The 19,451-nt window shown below is 40.5% G+C and overlaps 1 protein-coding gene across 2 annotated transcripts in view; it reads left to right on the top strand.

Annotated features, from left to right (window-relative positions):
• LOC135477587 (uncharacterized) overlaps nucleotides 1–18,338 on the top strand; it is a 39,220-nt gene extending 20,882 nt beyond the window's left edge. Inside the window, exons 12-23 of one of the 2 annotated variants that reach the window (XM_064757744.1) lie at nucleotides 912–948; nucleotides 2,616–2,888; nucleotides 4,092–4,136; nucleotides 4,932–5,098; nucleotides 7,677–7,872; nucleotides 8,336–8,458; nucleotides 9,301–9,461; nucleotides 10,371–10,484; nucleotides 12,489–12,609; nucleotides 15,209–15,302; nucleotides 15,813–15,966; nucleotides 16,336–18,338. In XM_064757744.1, coding sequence (XP_064613814.1) covers nucleotides 912–948; nucleotides 2,616–2,888; nucleotides 4,092–4,136; nucleotides 4,932–5,098; nucleotides 7,677–7,872; nucleotides 8,336–8,458; nucleotides 9,301–9,461; nucleotides 10,371–10,484; nucleotides 12,489–12,609; nucleotides 15,209–15,302; nucleotides 15,813–15,960 — 1,479 coding nt within the window. In that variant the 3' untranslated portion in view covers nucleotides 15,961–15,966; nucleotides 16,336–18,338. Of the gene's footprint in view, nucleotides 1–911; nucleotides 949–2,615; nucleotides 2,889–4,091; nucleotides 4,137–4,931; nucleotides 5,099–7,676; nucleotides 7,873–8,335; nucleotides 8,459–9,300; nucleotides 9,462–10,370; nucleotides 10,485–12,488; nucleotides 12,610–15,208; nucleotides 15,303–15,812 lie in introns of both variants that reach the window. The other variant, XM_064757743.1, reaches the window with a different exon arrangement.
• Nucleotides 18,339–19,451: the final 1,113 nt, after the last annotated feature.

Here is a 19,451-nt window from a genome sequence, read left to right as displayed (position 1 = left end):
AGTAACTGCATATTTTTTACTAGGGTTAGATAAATAAATTGTGTTTTTAAATCAAGACCAAGGATTACAATGATCCCGATGGGCTACACAGGTCAAATCCAATCTGTTTTAAAAACACACCATTATCAGCTGCAACTCTGCAATAATGATGAACTATACAGAACTATACTGTAAGAAAAAAAAGACGATTTTCTCGACCCCAATTTTTTTCTCTCCCATAAATTTTTTTCAACTTGTTTTTTTTTTATTCTCTTCCCAATTTATTTTTCACCGCGTCACTTTTACGGCTCCGTATCTTGATCCTTTTAACTCTGTTCAATTTTTATTTCAAATCAGGAAGTTTGAGGCTTTTGTGTCAAAACTAACCGTTATTTCAAAAATGTACTGCGTATGTACTGTCTGCTGATCTTGATTTAAAATATTGTGAATCAGTGCTTTATTGAGATAGCTCAGAGATAGCCCTGATTGAGATAGCTCAGAGATAGCCCTGATTGAGATAGTCCAGAGATAGCCCTGATTGAAATAGCTCAGAGATAGTCCTGAATGAGATAGCTCAGAGATAGTCCTGATTGAGATAGCTCAGAGATAGCCCTGATTGAGATGGCTCAGAGATAGTCCTGATTGTGATAGCTCAGAGATAGCCCTGACTGAGATAGCTCAGAGATAGTCCTGAATGAGATAGCTCAGAGATAGTCCTGACTGACATAGCTCAGAGATAGCCCTAATTGAAATAGCTCAGAGATAGTCCTGAATGAGATAGCTCAGAGATAGCCCTGATTGAGATAGCTCAGAGATAGCCCTGATTGAGATAGTCCTGTGATAGCCCTGATTGAAACAGCTCAGAGATAGCCCTGATTGAGATGGCTCAAAGATAGTCCCGATAATCTGAACTGTATACTCCCTGTTTACAGGTCAAAGACGTTACGAAATTAACTGGCATCAACTCGTGTAAGTATAAATGCTTGAACGTGTTTCTCACAACCCGGTAATTGATTTATACTTTATTCACCAATTATGTTGCTTTCTTGTCTTTGGGATATGTTTGTGAGTTGCAGTGTAAACGCCTTTCTTGGTCTGCTAGGTGCTTCGGTTCCCTTCTCTTATAAAACTGACAGCCATCGTCTAAGAGAAACATTCTTGAGTAGGAGGACCTCCGTAGCCACATGGGAGTGCGCAATGGTCCTGGAGCCTCTCCCCAATGTAGTCGCTGCGAGCTCAAGTTCAGGTTATGCTGGCTTTCTGCCTGGTCATCTGTGGGAAGACCTGCAAGCATCTTGCGGTGGTGGTGGGTTTCCCCCTTGCTTTGCTAGGTTTCCTCCCACCATAAGGCTGGCCGACGTCGTATAAGTGAAATGTTCTTGAGTACGGCCTTAGTCAACAATCAAGCAATGCGTCAGTCAGTATTTCGGAAAAATTATATCCAACTTCTTTAAATCTGTGGAGTGAGTGAATAACACGACCAGAATCAGTGAATATCACGACCAGAATCAGTGAATATCACGACCAGAATCAGTGAATGTCACGACCAGAACCAGGGAATATCACTACCAGAGTCAGATCTAAATTGTGACACATATAGTACCAAAGGCATAATACTTGTGAAAATTCGGGTTGTGGAATCTTTGTATGTATGTTAAGAATGCATTTACCTGTGTTATCTACATTTCCCGTTGGCTTCAAGCCAAGATGTTTGTCAGGTAGGCCTCCAATGTTACATAAGTGAAAAATTTTGGGTACGGCGTTAAACCCAATTAAAGACGGAAATAGATAAATCTAGACGTCAAAACAGACATTCGCTGTCAACGAAGATGAAAGTTCCTTGTCAATAATTGCAAGACCAGTTTTCAAAACAGCATTCAACACAAACCACCAAAGTATGCAATGTAGGGAATTATGCGAACAGAAACAGTCCACAGTTATGTCATGATTATGAAAAGACGCGAGAAATGTTCTATGCGAATGAATTGTATCAAAATTGTCCAAATTGTGTACCAAAGTACTTTATAAGCTGTCGATAATGTATATCTTTATCTCAGTTGCGCTTTGATTGGAACTGGTCGTGTATCCCTCGTGGCCATCTTATTGAACATATTGAATAGGCCTATACCTGCTGTAACACCGGATACGGTGGTGTAGTGGATAGGGCTCCTGCCTGGTAACGGCAAGTTCTGGGGCTCAATCCCTGACCTTAACTGAGCCTCGTGCATTACATTTATTTATCTGGTTATTTATTTGATTGATACTTTACGCCGTACTCAAGAGTATTTCACTTATGCCACGGCGTATAGCATCATGGTGGGAGGAAACTGGACAGAGCCCAAGGAGAAACCCACAACCATCCGCCAGGTTGCCGTCAGACCTTCCAATGAAGGGCCGGAGAGGAAGCCCACTGGACTTGAACTCACAGCAACCGCATTGGTGGGAGGCTCTTGGGTCATTGCGCCGCGCTGGTGTGCTAAGCCCTCTCGGCCACGGATGCCCCGATATTGCACTGAGGCAGCATTGGGACCGGCCTTGGTACAAGAAAAAAAAAGTCATCACATACCAAAATAATGTTGAAAGTGGCGTTAAACCCCCAATGAATGAACCAAATAAACATCGCATGAACATTCCAGATGTGGCTCCCATGCAACTTCGTGTCCGCAACAAGACGCACGCGTCGGTCACAGTGGTCTGGGACAATCCCCCTAGTTGTTACGAGGTGTCCTCCATCCAAGTGATGTACAAACCCTCGACGGCATCCCGCTACTTCAACAATACGTTCTTTAAAAAGAACAAACAGATCAGCCTGAATGCGCTGCTGGCCGACACCGAGTACACTATTCAAGTGTTCAATATATACGGCGAGGAGCCAAGCAAACCGACAGTGTTCACCTTTAGGACTGCTGGTGAGTAGAGAAGCAAACTGACAATGTTCATTTTAGGACAACTGGTGAGTAAAGAGGCAAACCGACATTGTTCACATTTTCAGGACAGCCGGTGAATAGACTAGCAAACCAACAGCGTTCACATGTAATACAGATGGTGAGTAGACAAGCAAACCCACAACGTTCACTTTCAGGCCAGATGGAGATGCAGACCTGCAGTGTTCACACTGAGGGCAACTGGTGAGTAGACAAGCAAACCAACATTGTTCAAGTTCAGGACAGCCGGTGAGCAGACAAACCAACCATCTGTGTCCGCATTTAGGAAGGATGGTAAGAAGACAAGTAAAGCGACAGTGTTCACCTTAGGGGCAACCGGTGAGTAAAGCGGAAAACCGACATTGTTCACGTTCAGTACAACCAGTGAGTGGACAAGCAAGCCATTAGTCGTTACATGAATAATTAGAATAAAATATTTGTTGCTAAATTTTCCACACTTATACCACATTTACTCCATTTGAAGCAATCCAAGTTAAAGTGACTTGACTTATATCATTTATATTTCATCATACGTTTGTAAAGAAATTATTTTTTGCAATTCTTTGGGCACTTTTCACCTAAATTTTATACCAGTTTCACATACTTGGTAGCCACCTTATTATATGATAGACATGACTTATTTGTTCCTAGTTCTTAGACCCTTACCTGTAATGTCTAGTAAGCACTCTTTCTTTTGAACACCTTCAGCTAGGTGTGCCAATCTTACACCACTACTGAGGATTTACACAATCACACTGTTCATTTTTGATGATCTTGACCACTGGGATCGGTTAATTCATACTTTGTCACAAGCTTGAAAATATGGTATATCTGGAACTCTATGCAAATTTTGACCACATGAGACAGATTTCAAAGAGAGCTGTTGCTTTTCACTGACCTTGATGTGCTTTTCCAAGGTAGTTGAACGTGTGTCTAAATTATCTTGCAAACACTCCGGTTTACCAGCTTATACCATACCCTTCGGCATTGGGAATAACCATATTCATTTTGGTGACCTTGGGGACTTTTTTCAAAGTTATTTGGGTCATTGGAGATTTGTGACAGACTTTGTGTCATCTAGCTGTCTCTTGAAGTTTCAAAGCAACTGTCATCTATCTAATTATATTATATATTATGCGCCTTTAATTATTTTGTAAATATACATATGGTTGTTGTTGTTGGTTTCAGAAAAGCCAAAACTCTCGGGAGGTGCCATATTTGGGATTGTTGTGGGTAAGAACAAAGGCACAAAGAATTGCTTGCTGTTTCTTCCAGTTTGATAAGGAAAATTCATAGTTAGTTTAGCACAGAAGCCTACAATCAAAGCACATCTACTGGTATGCGAACTATTGTTCATTGATTTATTGAAACGTTCCACTTTACTAAACAATCAAAATCTGTTCAGAATTCCTGTCTCTACGTTGCGGGATACATATGTGTATGTGTATATATATATGTATAAACTAGTTCAATTCATATTTGTAGAATTTTTTCAACCTAGTAAACTGCATTTGAAAGATTGTATTCTACGGTGAAGATTTCTGACAGTACAGGGATTAGTGAGATCACATGTCAGGTTTTTGTCACTGAACACACAGAGGTTGCTACATTTCTTCATTAAAGATGCATATACATATAAAATTATGAAGACATTCACAAAGTAGACCTTGAAACGAGCTATTTCAAGAAAAAAATATGGATGTGACCTCACCGATACCTTCTGGTTCACAACAGACCATTGTAGAATCTAATGCTTTTAAAACCATTTTAGTCGTTTGGAAAAACCCAAGTTAAATTGAACTAGTTAGTTTTTAATGGTTTTTCATCTGATATACATCGTGTTTTCTTTGCCTTTAACTGCTAAATTAGCAGTGGTTATGACCCATGTACAACCACGTTTATTTCCATCTGTCCCCGTTCGACTTCCACATATCTAGGATTTCTCTTTTGACATTAACTATAACATTTTCCACACGTTCCTACCAAAATAGGACATTCCTGTCTGTATATAGCTTGTACATTTTTCAGGTGTTCTCGTGTTTCTGGCCCTGTGCTCGCTGCTTGTGTTCATGTGCGTTCTCTGGCGTAGAGGCCAGTTGAAATCCACATTACAACGTAGGATCACGCGAGTCCAGACGATAATGAGAAATAACGTGAGAAGGAGAGACAGAGATACAGTGCGCCTGACATATGTCGTAAGTGTGTAAAAGTACAAAATAATTTGGGTGAAGAAGCACATTAAATACCTTTCGAATGAGAATGGAGAAATACACCAGATCAAATGCTTCGCACGGGGTATGGCTTTCCTCTTTGAAGAGAGTATTGTTTAACAATTTTAAAATCTTTTACAATTTAAACTTTTCTCCACAAGATTCTGTTAATGTTTCATTTCCACAATTTCTATGCACTGATTGAGATAAACCGATAATGTGGGTCAAGGCCAAGGTCAATGTGCCACGAATGGTGTAATCGCAAATGTGTCAAGATCAATATTAAAATTAGCGTATCAAAAAAAAGGATGACAAATGAAAGAAGTACTATGACAAATAACAAAAACATTTTTTGTCCGTATTACCCTGTATAGATCCATCCAATTAAATAAAGACAATATCCGGGAAGTATTTACATTATGCATGTCAATAAAGTCACTGTGATCAGATATGATATTTACGTTACCTTAAAGAACGTAAATAATGATTTGTTACATTGTTTCATTATACTTGGCATTTTTGGCAAATTGTCTCCAAGTGCACTTTCGGATTTCGTGATATACCAAAATATGGACTCGAATAGTCGAATAGCTACCGATATCCAAAATCATCTACCTTGATTTACTGAGGCATATTAACCCTTCAAAGCCCCAAACTTTCCTTCATAAATATGCATGATTCACGGCTCAATCAGGTTCTATTTGACAAAGCTCGACAGACAACTAAATCACTGACGCTGATCAGAGTTCAAAACAACATGGCAAGTGGGTGTAAGTGTAGAATAGGATAAATTTATTTCGGAGTAGACGTACAAAGAGTGTTAGCGCAACAAATAACTCTGCACTTGTTAAAGGGTATCGGAAGGGGGTGAGATAAAATAAACATTATAGTAATTAGCGGCGAAACAATAAACATAGGCTACATAGGCTGTTCCTATTTCGCTAGCAACGATATAAGGCAGTATCTTACCTCTGTCTGTTCGTCTCACCAAAAGCACATAGTCTCAGCACTGCTTATTGCTGTCTTCTGATGTTGTGTCAAGGAATAAACTGGATCGGAACATTTATTTCAAAACAAGGAAATACACAGTTATAAGTGACTATCAATGATTGGCTGAAAATCCCCTGGCTGAAGTACCCAGGCCACAATTCACTGGCTGTCAAACGAGTAGAGGCGCACTTACGATTATGCCGAAACAACGGTTTTGCCAGTTTATGAGGACTAACCATGTAAAAATAACGGCGAATAACGTCATACGATTGGCTAGACTAGGCTAGGCTAGGCTAGGCTGGCGACACCGGGTGTTTCCTCATAATCGTAATCACCCTTGGTTTCATATGTACAGTGAAGCATGGGTGATTACGAAGCCTATAGCTCATACAACATCAACCTTGCTGGAAAATGGTATAGTGACAGATAACGTCCTTCTAGATCGCGACCTCAGGGACCCGACAGCCTTCGTGCCCTCCAAAGTGTTCAAGAAGGTCGTGGTTTAATGGGGAACTCGTAAAACTCCTTCCCGCCCATGTCAAGATGGTCCAAAGCTGTGAACTCATTTGTGCTTTCCTTTATTACGTCACAATTACGTGCGCTTATCAAACATATATGAAGTACACACGCACTACAAAGTCACAGAAGAAAACCATGCCTTCTAGTGCCATTTGGACCGTCTGTCTAGCTTGTCCACAAGTCTTTAACTGAAACGCCGCCCCCGAGACCTTCGCGCCCTCCGTGCTCTCCGCGCCCTCCGCCATCTCAGCGGGATCGCGAAGGTTGCGGTCTAAAATGAGCGCTATCAGCCACCATGGTTTGGAACAGCGTTATTTTATACCTTTACAATTTTACAGTATAATAGTTTGTCATCATAGATTCCTGTTAGCTCCATTCTCGTAAATAAATGGAAAACATTGCCCATGTCACGTTAAACAACCATTCATTCATCTTTAGCCGGTGTTTTGTTTTTGATTCTCTTGGGGGTTTTGTTTTTTTTTATAAAATGCAGTCGTGCCACAATCTCTAGCAATGACATATTGGTTATATATTGTTTACATCGTTTGAATTATTAAGCTTTCCAGACAGTTGTCAAAGCACTTTGCCATGGTGTATGTCTTCACCACGATAACGTACCAATAAACTTAAAGAATTTTATGCTCTACGGATCATTATGCTTTTTCATTATCTCCGTTTTGGAAAATTGTAACGCGTTTCATTGATTAACCATAATCAATTAAAGCACTAGAACAGATTTTGCTGTTCTGTTTGTTGTGAAGTAAATTACATTTTCGTTATGTTTGTATCATAGTTACAGTAAACGGTTTTTTAATCTTAACAACCTTTTATCCAATTTTGTCTGTACGCAAACTGCAGTGAGATGTGTCATCACGCTGGTAAGAGGATATATTTTGCATCTCAATAATTAAATAACAGTCCAGTATTTATTGTTGATTGTTTATTTGTTTGTTTTTTGTCTGTCTGCCCGTCTGTTTGTTTTGTTATTTATATATTTATTTATTTGTCTGTCTGCCCGTCTATTTATTTAATTATTTTTTTTATTTAATGGCAGAATAATCTGAAAGAAGACGATGACCTATATATTTACGGGAACATGGAAATTGATGGGAAGCAGGACTGGCAGATTTCCGGAGCTGACTTGGATTTACAAGAGTTGATCGCTGAAGGAATGTTTGCGAGGATCTACAAAGCCCAACTCACCCTCAAAACACGGGAGACCACATTGGTAGCGGCCAAAATGCTCAAAGGTATAACACTAGGAATCGTCCATTATTGCTCATGGGAATGATATTATAAATTATTCAAGACTGCCAAATGGAAGCGTCGAAGAAGACCCCCGTCGTTCGTAATGATGAAGGTTTCGGGTCAATTTCCACCTCAACGTTCAACACAAACCGCCAAAGAATCGAGAAAGTAAATAAACTGAGAAATTAGGACAGGATTATACACAGATTCAACCTGTCATTCAACAGGCAATTGATGCCGCAAGTAGAAAAGTTAGGACAGGATTATACACAGAGAATCATTCACCAGTCTTCATTGATGCTGCAAGCAAAAAAGGGATTAAGGGAAGGAGAAAACTGTGATTGAAAAGTGTATCAGGTTTGCTCGGTATTTTGAATACATATGGACGATAGGAATCAATCTAGAATCGAATAAATAAGTCAATAGATCACCCAATAAATCAGTTAATCATATGTGCAATTTCAGTCAGCAAGCTGTGCAAAGAAGAGATTCTGATAATGAAGGCGAAAATAAATTTCATGGCCACAAATGCGTTAGACCACGAGAATGTTATCCACTTCATAGGAGCCATAATGGACGACAGTGACCGTGAGTTTCCTTTCAGTAGTGATTTTTATTTATCTGTTTTTATATATTTTTTTTAAAATTTATTTGGTGTTTTGACTTACCCAAAAATATTTCACTTATTAGACGAGGGTAAGTTTATTAGCTAAGATAACCGGTATGACCATTGTAGTTGAGGAAAGCCCTAGGGGGAAACTGCTACATTTGTCTACAACCGCAATACTGATTTAACAACTCAATCCTTTTTTTTGTATGGTTGCAGTGGTAACGTATGTGTCAGTTGTTGGGTGTGTCATCGTCCGTAAATTTGACTGAGTCTTGTTAATGGGCGAATTATGTTGCTGTTCTTCTTTAAGTCAGTGAGGTTGCAGGATCAAATCCAGCTCCCGCTTTGTTTTATTTGATTTTATTAGGTTTAAATCCATATGCGCGAAGTTTTACGGTTATTAGAATTGAAATATGGTATTTCCAAAGTCGTTCTGAACGTCTCGATACAGAAGACGAGTTCATCACCAAAGAGATTGTGGGATCGAATCCAGGTCTGAGCGGTTCTGTCACGATTTTACACCTGGAATATTTTAAGGTAGCTAACAGAGCAAAATGGTTTCCACCAGAAAACTGTTTTTAAATAAGTGAAATATACATGACCACAACGTAAGGTCGAAACAATTAGCATAAATTCAAAGGTAGAGAGAAAACATCTGAATACATAACCTTATTCGTGGCATGCGAATATTGGAATCACGAGGAAGGAACGTGTCGAAAGGTGAACTTTCTTTGCAGAACAAACAATTCTGGAGCACTGGCGTCTAAGGTATATGAATAATTACGTCTGTCGTTGACCTGAGCTTGTTTATTTTCTGTAGGAGGTCCAATCATGCTGTTAGGTTACTGCGAAAATGGCCGCTTGATTGATTGGCTGGTCCAGCGACGACAGCAGGGAAAGGCCTTTGACCACACTGTGGACAACTTATTTAAATTCGCCTTCGGAACCGCTAAAGGCATGGAGTATCTCACCCACAGAGGCGTAAGTTAACCAAAAAGACTTGTAACTGCTGGGTCTTGTCAAATGAGAGGCCTTCAATTTTAGTTCCGCAAAATATTGTAATAATATTTATTTAAAAAAATGGTATTTTATTTAAAAAAAAAACGGTTAGTACACCGAACATGAACTCAAAGTTTTTCTTTTATCTGGAGCACGAGAAGAATCCAGTGTCCACCACTGTGTTTACCCCTTGGATCAGATAGCGGTATTGTCGGGTTTGTTCCCTAAATTACCTTATACCTCTTCGGTGGCTTAAAGGTTAGACCATCCGCATCGAACTCAGTAGACCAGGGATCAATGCCGGGTCGGGTCATACCAATGACTTTTAACAAAAGTACTTGTTGCTGCCTCAGTGGTTTACACCTTTTACTCTGCATTACAGACGTCATCCGAATGGACAATTCTCGAAAACACTGTTGAACACCAGGCCCAAGTCCAAATTTGTGAAATCACAACGCTGGGCCAAATCCCACCTCATATTTTAAAGACATATTTTTTATTTTTTGCGATGTTAAATAACCGAGACATCGCTGTTCAAAGAAATGTATGTAAAAACGCCTATATCGCGGAAAAAGAAAGCACAGCAGTGTTGTCAGTTTTAATCAATCAAGCACGAGTTACGTACATAGTCTGAGAAGGGGTCTGTTTCCACTGTGACGTTACGGGAACCCTGGTTTTCTTCCCCTCCCCTGCCATTTAGACTGAAGAGAGTAGGGTATGCAGTCATACTACTCACTGGTTCCGCGGTTTCTCCAATATAGCGCATTCCATGACCTTGACAGAATTCCAGATTAAAATTTAAACCATAGAGCTGCCAAGCACGTCAGGAAAGGTCTGTTTTGACCTCACGTCCGAAACAACCAAGGTTGTCTTATTTGTTTTCTTTCAAAGGTAACTCACCGGAAGTTGGCGGCACGTAACATCTTGTTGGACTTCAACCTGCATCCGAAGATAACGGGATTCGGACCTGTTCCAGATGAACTCAGCGAAGAAAGCAAGAAAAAGGTATTATTCAGTCAGAATTATTGAACGAATGAGTGAATGCTTGGAGTTTATCGTCGTACTTAACAATTTTTCAGTCATATGACACCGAGGAGTCATTAGGTATGTTTACATATACTGTGTCTCCCTGTAGCAGGGCGAGTCCATGCTGCCAAAGTGCTGCCGTCACTGAACTATCATGCCGAAGACACCAGACATGGACAAGGAGTCATATTTTCCTTGATCTAACCTCTCTGTGCTGAGTGCCAAGCAAGGCAGCAACAGGTACCATTTTTAAAGTCAGAATTATTGGTAGATGCTATTCGGTATGACTGAAAAAATATAGCCAGCAAACATGCACTTAAAATGCACTCTGAACAGAGAAAATTAAGAAATTGCTATTGTCTCCTATTACATGTAACCCCTTTCTTTTCGCTCACGCTGGGGGAAGATATTACAGAGAGAAGGAGATGGAACAGAGTGATGTTGCCTCTGATGTGATAACTAAGTCGGTTCTGATTTCGTCTAATCGATTGATCACGTAAAACGGAACTTTGAGGTCAATTGAGGTCAAGAAAGGAAAAGCAAAAAGCACATGATCGTATAAACAAGGGAAAAACAGACACTTCACATTTATATATGACTTTTAAGAAAAGTGTTTTTGTTTTTGTAGTTTTATTAGTAGATAGTAGATTAGTAGATAGAAACCGAACAGCTACAGTTAGGGGATATTTCGGAGCGGTCAGCGTGCGTCAGCCTGTCCGTACGTGCGTACGTGAGTGTGTGTGTGCGTGCCTACGTCAGTCTGACCATTTCTTGTCAACAGTCTGCTGTATCTCTTGAACAGTTTACCCCAAGATCACCAAATTTATACCACACTTACACTTTGTTAAGAGGAGGAACAGTGTTGATTTTCAGTGATGTTATGAAAGGCTTATGAACGTAGAATCAAAGCTTTTTGAACATTATTATCTTAGTCGCATTTCACTTTCTGAATACAGCACAGATTCTAGCGCTGAAAACTGACTGAGACCACAGCGGGTTTCGAACCAGCGACCTCAGACCCAGGTACCCCTTGGGAGGCCTGTTGGTGATCTAGACAGACAGTTGACATGTATTGCTGGCGATTTGGTGTAATCCCTAATAATGATATAACTGTTATTTAAAATCCAAGTTATAAATGACATCTATACCAGTCTAATACATATAACATGTGATCCTATATAGGCATGCACATTTAGAGGAACCCGGTTTAATTTCAACATTCCATGACAAATTCCTTATTTATACCACTGATCGTTTCCCCACGAACATCATATTCAAATTCATCAAACTATACCACACTTACACTTTGTCACAAGGAGGCACATTACATGCAGTGTAAGAATTACTTCGTCGTCATATGACTGAAATATTGCTAAGTACGACGTTAAACCCCAAGCACTCACTCACTCACTCCTTTGTCGTCGTATGACTGAAAAATTGCTAAGTACGACGTTAAACCCCAAGCACTCACTCACTCACTCCTTTGTCGTCATATGACTGAAAAGTTGCTAAGTACGACGTTAAACCCCAAGCACTCACTCACGCCTTTGTCGTCATATGACTGAAAAATTGCTAAGTACGACGTTAAAGCCCAAAGCACTCATTCACTCATTCTATTTTTCTTATCCGTTTCCTTGTAAACGTTTTGAGATATTGAACTTGTTTCATTGTAAACATCTTTCGAACAAATGAGATACAACACATACAGTCACAAAGAAGAGCCCTGTTGATTTTCATCAATCAAGTTCTCCACATACCTGTATTGAGTGCATTGCACGGTGTTTCTGAAAAAGCTCTCGGTTCGAGGCCAATTCCCGCTGCTCCTTTTGTCAAGATGTTTGCCAAACACGTGACGCAGGGCGACAGTCATATAACGTCAATAAAAAAGTCTTCACTCGTTCAGCCATGAAGAATGTATCGGTTGTTAAATCAACACTTTTAAATTGTTTGTTTTAATTCCTCTATATCTGTCATTGCCATTAGGAGAAGCTGCCGTTGCGATGGTTGGCACCTGAACTTCTTCGGGCTAGGTCCACGCGCTTAGCTGACGAGAAAAGTGACATCTGGTCATACGGAGTGGTAGTGTGGGAAATCTTCAGTTTTGGTGAGTAGGTCAACACAAATGTTTATTTCTACAGGGTCCTAGTGTGCGAAATCTTCAGTCTGGTTGAGTTGGTCAACTCAGACCCGGGTGGAAGTGTGTAAAATCGTCAATCTGGGTGTGTTGGTCAACCCAGGCGTGTGGTCCTATAGGGTGGTAATGTGGAAAATCTTTCATTCTGGGTGAGTAGGTCAACCCCAGGCGTGTGGCTCTACAGGGTGGTTGTGTGGGAAATCTTCAGTCTGGGTGAGTGGGTCAAGACAGGCGTGTGGCTCTACAGGGTGGTAGTGTGGAAAATCGTCAATCTGGGCGAGTGGGTCAACACAGGTGTGTGGTCCTACAGGGTGGTGGTATGGGAAATCGTCAGTCTGGGCGAGTGGGTCAACACAGGCGTGTGGTTCTACAGGGTGGTAGTGTGGAAAATCTTTCATTCTGGGTGAGTAGCTCAACCCCAGGTGTGTGGTCCTACAGGGTGGTTGTGTGGGAAATCGTCAGTCTGGGCGAGTGGGTCAACACAGGCGTGTGGTTCTACAGGGTGGTTGTGTGGGAAATCGTCAGTCTGGGTGAGTAGGTCAACCCCAAGTGTGTGGTCCTACAGGGTGGTTGTGTGGGAAATCGTGTCTGGGCGAGTGGGTCAACACAGGCGTGTGGTTCTACAGGGTCGTGGTGTGGAAAATCGCCAGTCTGGGTGAGTGGGTCACCTCCGGCGTGCTGTCCCACCGGGTGGTAGTGTGGGAAATCTTCAGTCTGGGTGAATAGTTTGTGAGATGCTGCGTCTGGTGTCAGTACACTGGTACCGGGTAGATTGTCCATTTATGTCTGGTGTCAGTCTAGTGGTACTGGATAGAATGTCCACTTATGTCTGGTGACAGTACACTGGTACCGGGTAAAATGTCCATTTATGTCTAGTGTAAGTCTATTGGTACTGGGTACGATACCCAGTTATGTCTGGTGTCAGTATACTGGTACTGAGTTAGATGTCTAGTTATGTCTGGTGCCAGTATAATGGTACTAGGTTAGATGTCCTGTTATGTGTCGTGTCAGTATATTGGTACAGAGTTAGATGTCCAGCTATGTCTGGTGTCAGTATACTGGTACTGGATAGAATGTCCAGTTATGTCTGGTGTCAGTCTACTGGTACTGGGTAAAATGTCCAATTATGTCTGGTGTCAGTCTACTGGTACTGGGTAAGATGTCCTGTTATGTCTGGTGTCAGTATACTGGTACTGGATAGAATTCCAGTTATGTCTGGTGTCAGTCTACTCTTACTAGGTTAGATGTCCAGTTATATCTGGTGTCAGTGTATTTGTACTGGGTAGGATGTCTAGGTATATCCGGTGTCAGTATACTGGTACTGAATAGGATGTCCATTTATGTCTGGTGTCAATATTTCGGTACTGGGTAGGATGTCCAGTTATATATCGCGTCAGTATACTCGTACTGGGTACGATGTCCAGTTATATCTGGTGTCAGTATACTTGTACTGGGTACGATGTCCAGTTATATCTGGTGTCAGTAAACTGGTACTGAGTACGATGTTTAGTTATGTCTGGTGTCAGTATTCTGGTAGCGGGTAGGATGTCCAGTTATATCTGCTGTCGGTATACTGGTACTGGGTAGGGTGTCCAATTATGTTTGGTGTTAGTATAATGATACTGGGTAGAATGTCCAGCTACGTCTGGTGTCAGTACACTGGTACTGGGTAGGTTGTCTTTTTATGTCTGGTGTTAATATAATGATACTGGGTAGGATGTCCAGTTTTGTCTGGTGTTAATATAATGATACTGGGTAGGATGTCCAGTTTTGTCTGGTTTTAATATAATGATACTGGGTAGGATGTCCAGTCTTGTCGGGTATTAGTATAATGATACTGGGTAGGATGTCCACTTTTGTCTGGTGTTAGTATAATGATAATGGGTAGAATGTCGAGTTATGCCTGTCAATATTCTGGTACTGGGTAGGGTGTCTATTTTTGTCTGGTGTCAGTATTCTGGTGCCGGGTTAGATGTCCAGTTGTATCTGGTGTTAGTTTAATGAGACTGGGTAGGATGTCCAGTTATGTCTGGTTGTTAGTATAATGATACTAAGTAGAATGTCCAGCTATGTCTGGTGTCAGTATTTTGGTATTGGGAAGAATGTCCAGTCTGTATTCTGGTACTGGGTACACGTAGGCTGTACGGTTATGTCAGGTGTCAATATACTGGTCAGGAGTAGAATGTCCAGTTATGTCTGGTGTTAGTATACTGGTACTGATTAGGATGTCTTGCTATGTCCGATGCCAGTATAAAGGTACTGGATAGGGTGTCCTGCTATGTCCGATGTCAATATACTGGTACTGAATAGGGTGTCCTGCTATGTCCGATGTCAGTATACTGGTACTGGATAGGGTGTCTGCTATGTCCGATGTCAGTATACTGGTACTGGATAGGATGTCTTGCTATGTCTAATGTCAGAATACTGGTACTGGATAGGATGTCTTGCTATGTCCGATGTCAGTAAGGAAACAGCATGTTGTTTGTAGTCTTTATTAACAATATAAACCTTAGCGAGGCAGAGATATAACTTTGCAGTTTAACACGCTTGATATTTCCCTCTGTTACAGGTGAGGTGCCCTACGGGAAGATTCACTGGCGTGAACTTTTGAGTAAGCTTAAGCAGGGATACCGCCTCCCTAGACCAGAGTTTATGAACGACGAGTGAGTTTCAAATCCATATTAGTCGCATTTTTCATACATGTTGGGGAAAAACTGCCACATGAATACACAGTATATTTACAGACATTGATATTTTCTCAGTATTAAATAACATGTTAACTTAACAAGTAGGTTAAGTATTCATCAAGTGGGGCTTCTTTTCCACCAGATTTTTACATTTTGGGGCAATAATCCAGGAGCTAAATCCAGGCACCGTGAAAACAGTGTGTTCGGTTATCACAGTTCACAGCACTGTGTCCACCGTTAGTATCACGAAGAGCGTCAACTGTGATTACCGATCACCGTGTTTTCACGCTGCCATAGGTCCTGGATTATTGCCCTAAAATGTGAAAATCTGTTGGAAATGGAAGCCACAATTGATAATGAATACCTACCCTAATAGTTGAGAAAACACGTTATTTAACACTGAGGGAAAACAACATAAAAATGCTTCTGGCGTCTATATTTTTGTGCAGTATATATACGTCACTACGGCTCTGTTCTATATTGCAGATATGACATGATCACAAAACGTTGTTGGAACGACATGCCTGCTGATCGCCCTGGTTTTTCTACCTTGGTTAGAGAACAAGAGACATTGCTTAGACCAGTCTCGAGCTCGTCGCTGTATTACGAACTATCAGCCAAGTACAACTCCTAAGATCCTGTAAGAAATTAAGGCAGATGTACTATTACGGTCTTTTTTTTGTCAGTTTACTTTTGTGGCTCGTGTACCTTTATTTCTTTTCTATTCTATTAGTTATTGTATTGTCTAGACGGTTGACATGTATTGCTGGCGGTTGCTGGTCGCTGGCTCGAAACCCGCAATGGTCTCAGCCAAATTTCAGCACTAGAATCTGTGCTCTATTCAGAAAGTGTAATCCCTATTAACGATAATACTGTTACTTAATCCACTTTCTAAATGAAATCTATACCTATCTATTACGGTCTTTTTTTTGGTCAATTTACTTTTGTGGCTCGGACACCTTTATTTCTTTTCTATTCTATTAGTTATTGTATTGCCTTGTATATTTAGCCCATGATTGACGCGGACGAGACAACGTTACATCGAGACGAATGCCGTGTCTATTGTGGGCTTACCAGTTCATCACATACTGTCTATTTCAAGCAACAAAGTATCACACCCAACAAGTTGTACTACAGAGAACAAAACTTTCAAAGACCATGGGTACTATACCCAAATCCTGCCGATTGATTGGTTGAGCACGGTGAGAAAAAATAGACGGTAGGGCCCACATGCTAATAGTATAACGGAGATATGCTATTAGTTTTTTTTTGTTAGTTTGCTTTTATGTGTATTTTAGATTTTTTGTATTCTTATTGAATGAGTTATTGTGTTGAGTATAGTATTTTTCAGGTCTGCAATTGCTGGACATGAATAAATACCAATAAAAAAATTTGGTTTCTGGCTAGGCTGACCACTCCAAGGTTTCCATATAACAGTCCTCCTTCACATTTCGCACAGACCTGACATTCTGTCAATTAAGAACATGCATTTGACGAATCCTAATCAATATTGTTGTAAGTAGGCCAACCGGAAGTCCCACACATTGATTACAAATGTTCAATTGTTCTGTGATTTCATGACGTCACAATGGCTGTCGTAAGGAATCGAATGAAAAGAAACGTTGTCACGAGAAGGAGTGGCCTGACATTGGATATGATGGATCAATTCATGAAGAAATATGAAGAAGGTCTGTTGTGAACGTCCTTTGTTGTTCTTTTTTTTTGGGAAGGGGGACATCTGAGAAACATTTGTGAAGAAGTGGTGGGCGTGCAACGGAACATAAAAATTATTTTTTATATGTGTCTTTTATATTTCTATTTGTTTTATATTTGTTTCTAGTTCGTCTTAAATTCACACGTGCATGTGACGTGCCTTATACTTGCTTTCATTTCATCAAAAGCCTGTATAGGCCTACAGTTGCCTTCAGCATGAACAAGGTTAGAGCTGTTTCACTGAGCCTTGTATAAGCCCAGTCTTACTACCGTAATTGACCTCAAATTTCACCCACAAAATTGCATTTTTAGTGGAAAAGAATGTCACAAAATGTTATTTTTGGTGCTGACGCAATTTTGCAGTAGAATATTATCCCATGTTTCAAGCAAACCCCAACACACCTTTCTAAAATAAAAGGAATCCCCAGTTTCAGGAAAAATAGGCAAGTTAGTCATGGACGAAATTCATAGTAATTTACGGTATACATAATAAATATTACCATTTTTATATTCATACTAATTATTGTTATATTTACATTGATAACCCACACACAGATTATACTTGCTTCAATTTCATCTGTGTTTATGTGTATGTGTATATACGTATGTAAGTTTTAGTCCCGTTTTAGTTGTAATTTGTACCTAATAAATACAGTTGTACTGAATGTGACCGCCTTCGTGGCGTAATGGTTAGATTGTCCGCCACGAAGTCGGGAGAGTCCAAGTTAAAACCCGTTTGGGATCATGCCAAGCACTTTAAATATGGTACACGCTGCTGTCTCGCTCGGCGCTTAACACTGAGAGGTTAAAGCAATAAAGCATGACTGGTTGGCCTGGTGTTGATATAATGTGACTGGGTGGGGTGTCATGTCTTGTGCTTTCAGCATGACACTTGAGTGGAGGCAGCACTTTGGCGGCAGCACTTTGGCGGCATGGACTCGTCCTGTCACAAGAAGGCACAGGATATACACACGCTTAATGATTCTTTGTCGTATTTTTATATTGATATATTCACATACTTTCTCATACATACTCCTACCATTCCATATGTCGTGGCAGCATCCTGCGGATGGTCGTGGATTTTCCCCGGGCTCTGCCCGGTTTCCTCCCGCCATAATGTTGGCCGCCGTCGTATATGTGAAATATTTTTGATTACGGTGTAAATCAATCAAATAAGTAAATTAATTCCATATGCTAATAAGCAGCGCTCCTATCCTCATAACTCTTCCCCTGCCTGTATTAATTCATATTACATTGAGTGTTTGACAGCCCAATAAAATAATCAATCAATCCACCTGACCGTTTGTTATCTCTATTTATTTAATATTTCGCTGGATTTTAATAACGTACGATAAACTATATCGTATAAAATATTCGATCTTTTCGTTTCTTTTTGTGCTTTGTTTCTTTTTAGTGTTATCGGCAATATATCGGTCATCTCTAGCCTGTGGCTAGCCGTTTTCATTACCAATGTGTCGGTCATCTCTAGCTTGTGGCTAGCCGTTTTCATTACCAATATATCGGTTGTCTCTAGCTTGTGGCTAGCCGTTTTCATTACCAATATGTCGGTTATCTCTTGCTTGTGGCTAGCCGTTTTCATTACCAATATGTCGGTTATCTCTTGCTTGTGACTAGTCGTTTTCATTACCAATATGTCGGTTATCACTAACTTGTGGCTAGCCGTTTTCATTACCAATATGTCGGTTATCTCTTGCTTGTGACTAGTCGTTTTCATTACCAATATGTCGGTTATCACTAACTTGTGGCTAGCCGTTTTCATTACCAATATGTCGGTTATCTCTTGCTTGTGGCTAGCCGTTTTCATTACCATTATGTGGGTCATCTCCAGCTTGTGGCTAGCCGTTTTCATTACCAATATGTCGGTCATCTCTAGCTTGTGGCTAGCCGTTTTCATTACCAATATGTCGGTTATCTCTTGCTTGTGGTTAACCGTTTTCATTACCAATATGTCGGTTATCTCTAGCTTGTGGCTAACCGTTTTCATTACCAATATGTCGGTTATCTCTTGCTTGTGGCTAACCGTTTTCATTACCAATATGTCGGTTATCTCTTGCTTGTGGCTAGCCGTTTTCATTACCAATATGTGGGTCATCTCTAGCTTGTGGCTAGCCCTTTTCATTAACAATATGTCGTGATGCCCCAGACCTCTGGAACGCCACGTTCAACAAATTCATAAGACATAGTATACTGATACCAGGACGGCCATAGTACTTTGTTCATTACTTTATGCCCAATGCGACTGGAAATGAAGTGCAAACGTAATTTGATCGTGGGTTTAGCCTGGATTCTGTCCGGTTTCCTCCCACCATAATGCTGGCCGCCATCCTGTGCGCGAAATATTCTTGAGTACGGCGTAAAACACCAATAAAGTAAATAAATAGAATAAATAAA

Source organism: Liolophura sinensis, chromosome 11, assembly GCF_032854445.1.
Source record: "Liolophura sinensis isolate JHLJ2023 chromosome 11, CUHK_Ljap_v2, whole genome shotgun sequence".
Lineage (NCBI taxonomy): Eukaryota > Metazoa > Mollusca > Polyplacophora > Chitonida > Chitonidae > Liolophura > Liolophura sinensis.
The sequence above is the reverse complement of the archived record's forward strand: the minus strand, read 5'-3'. Positions and strand labels throughout refer to the sequence as shown.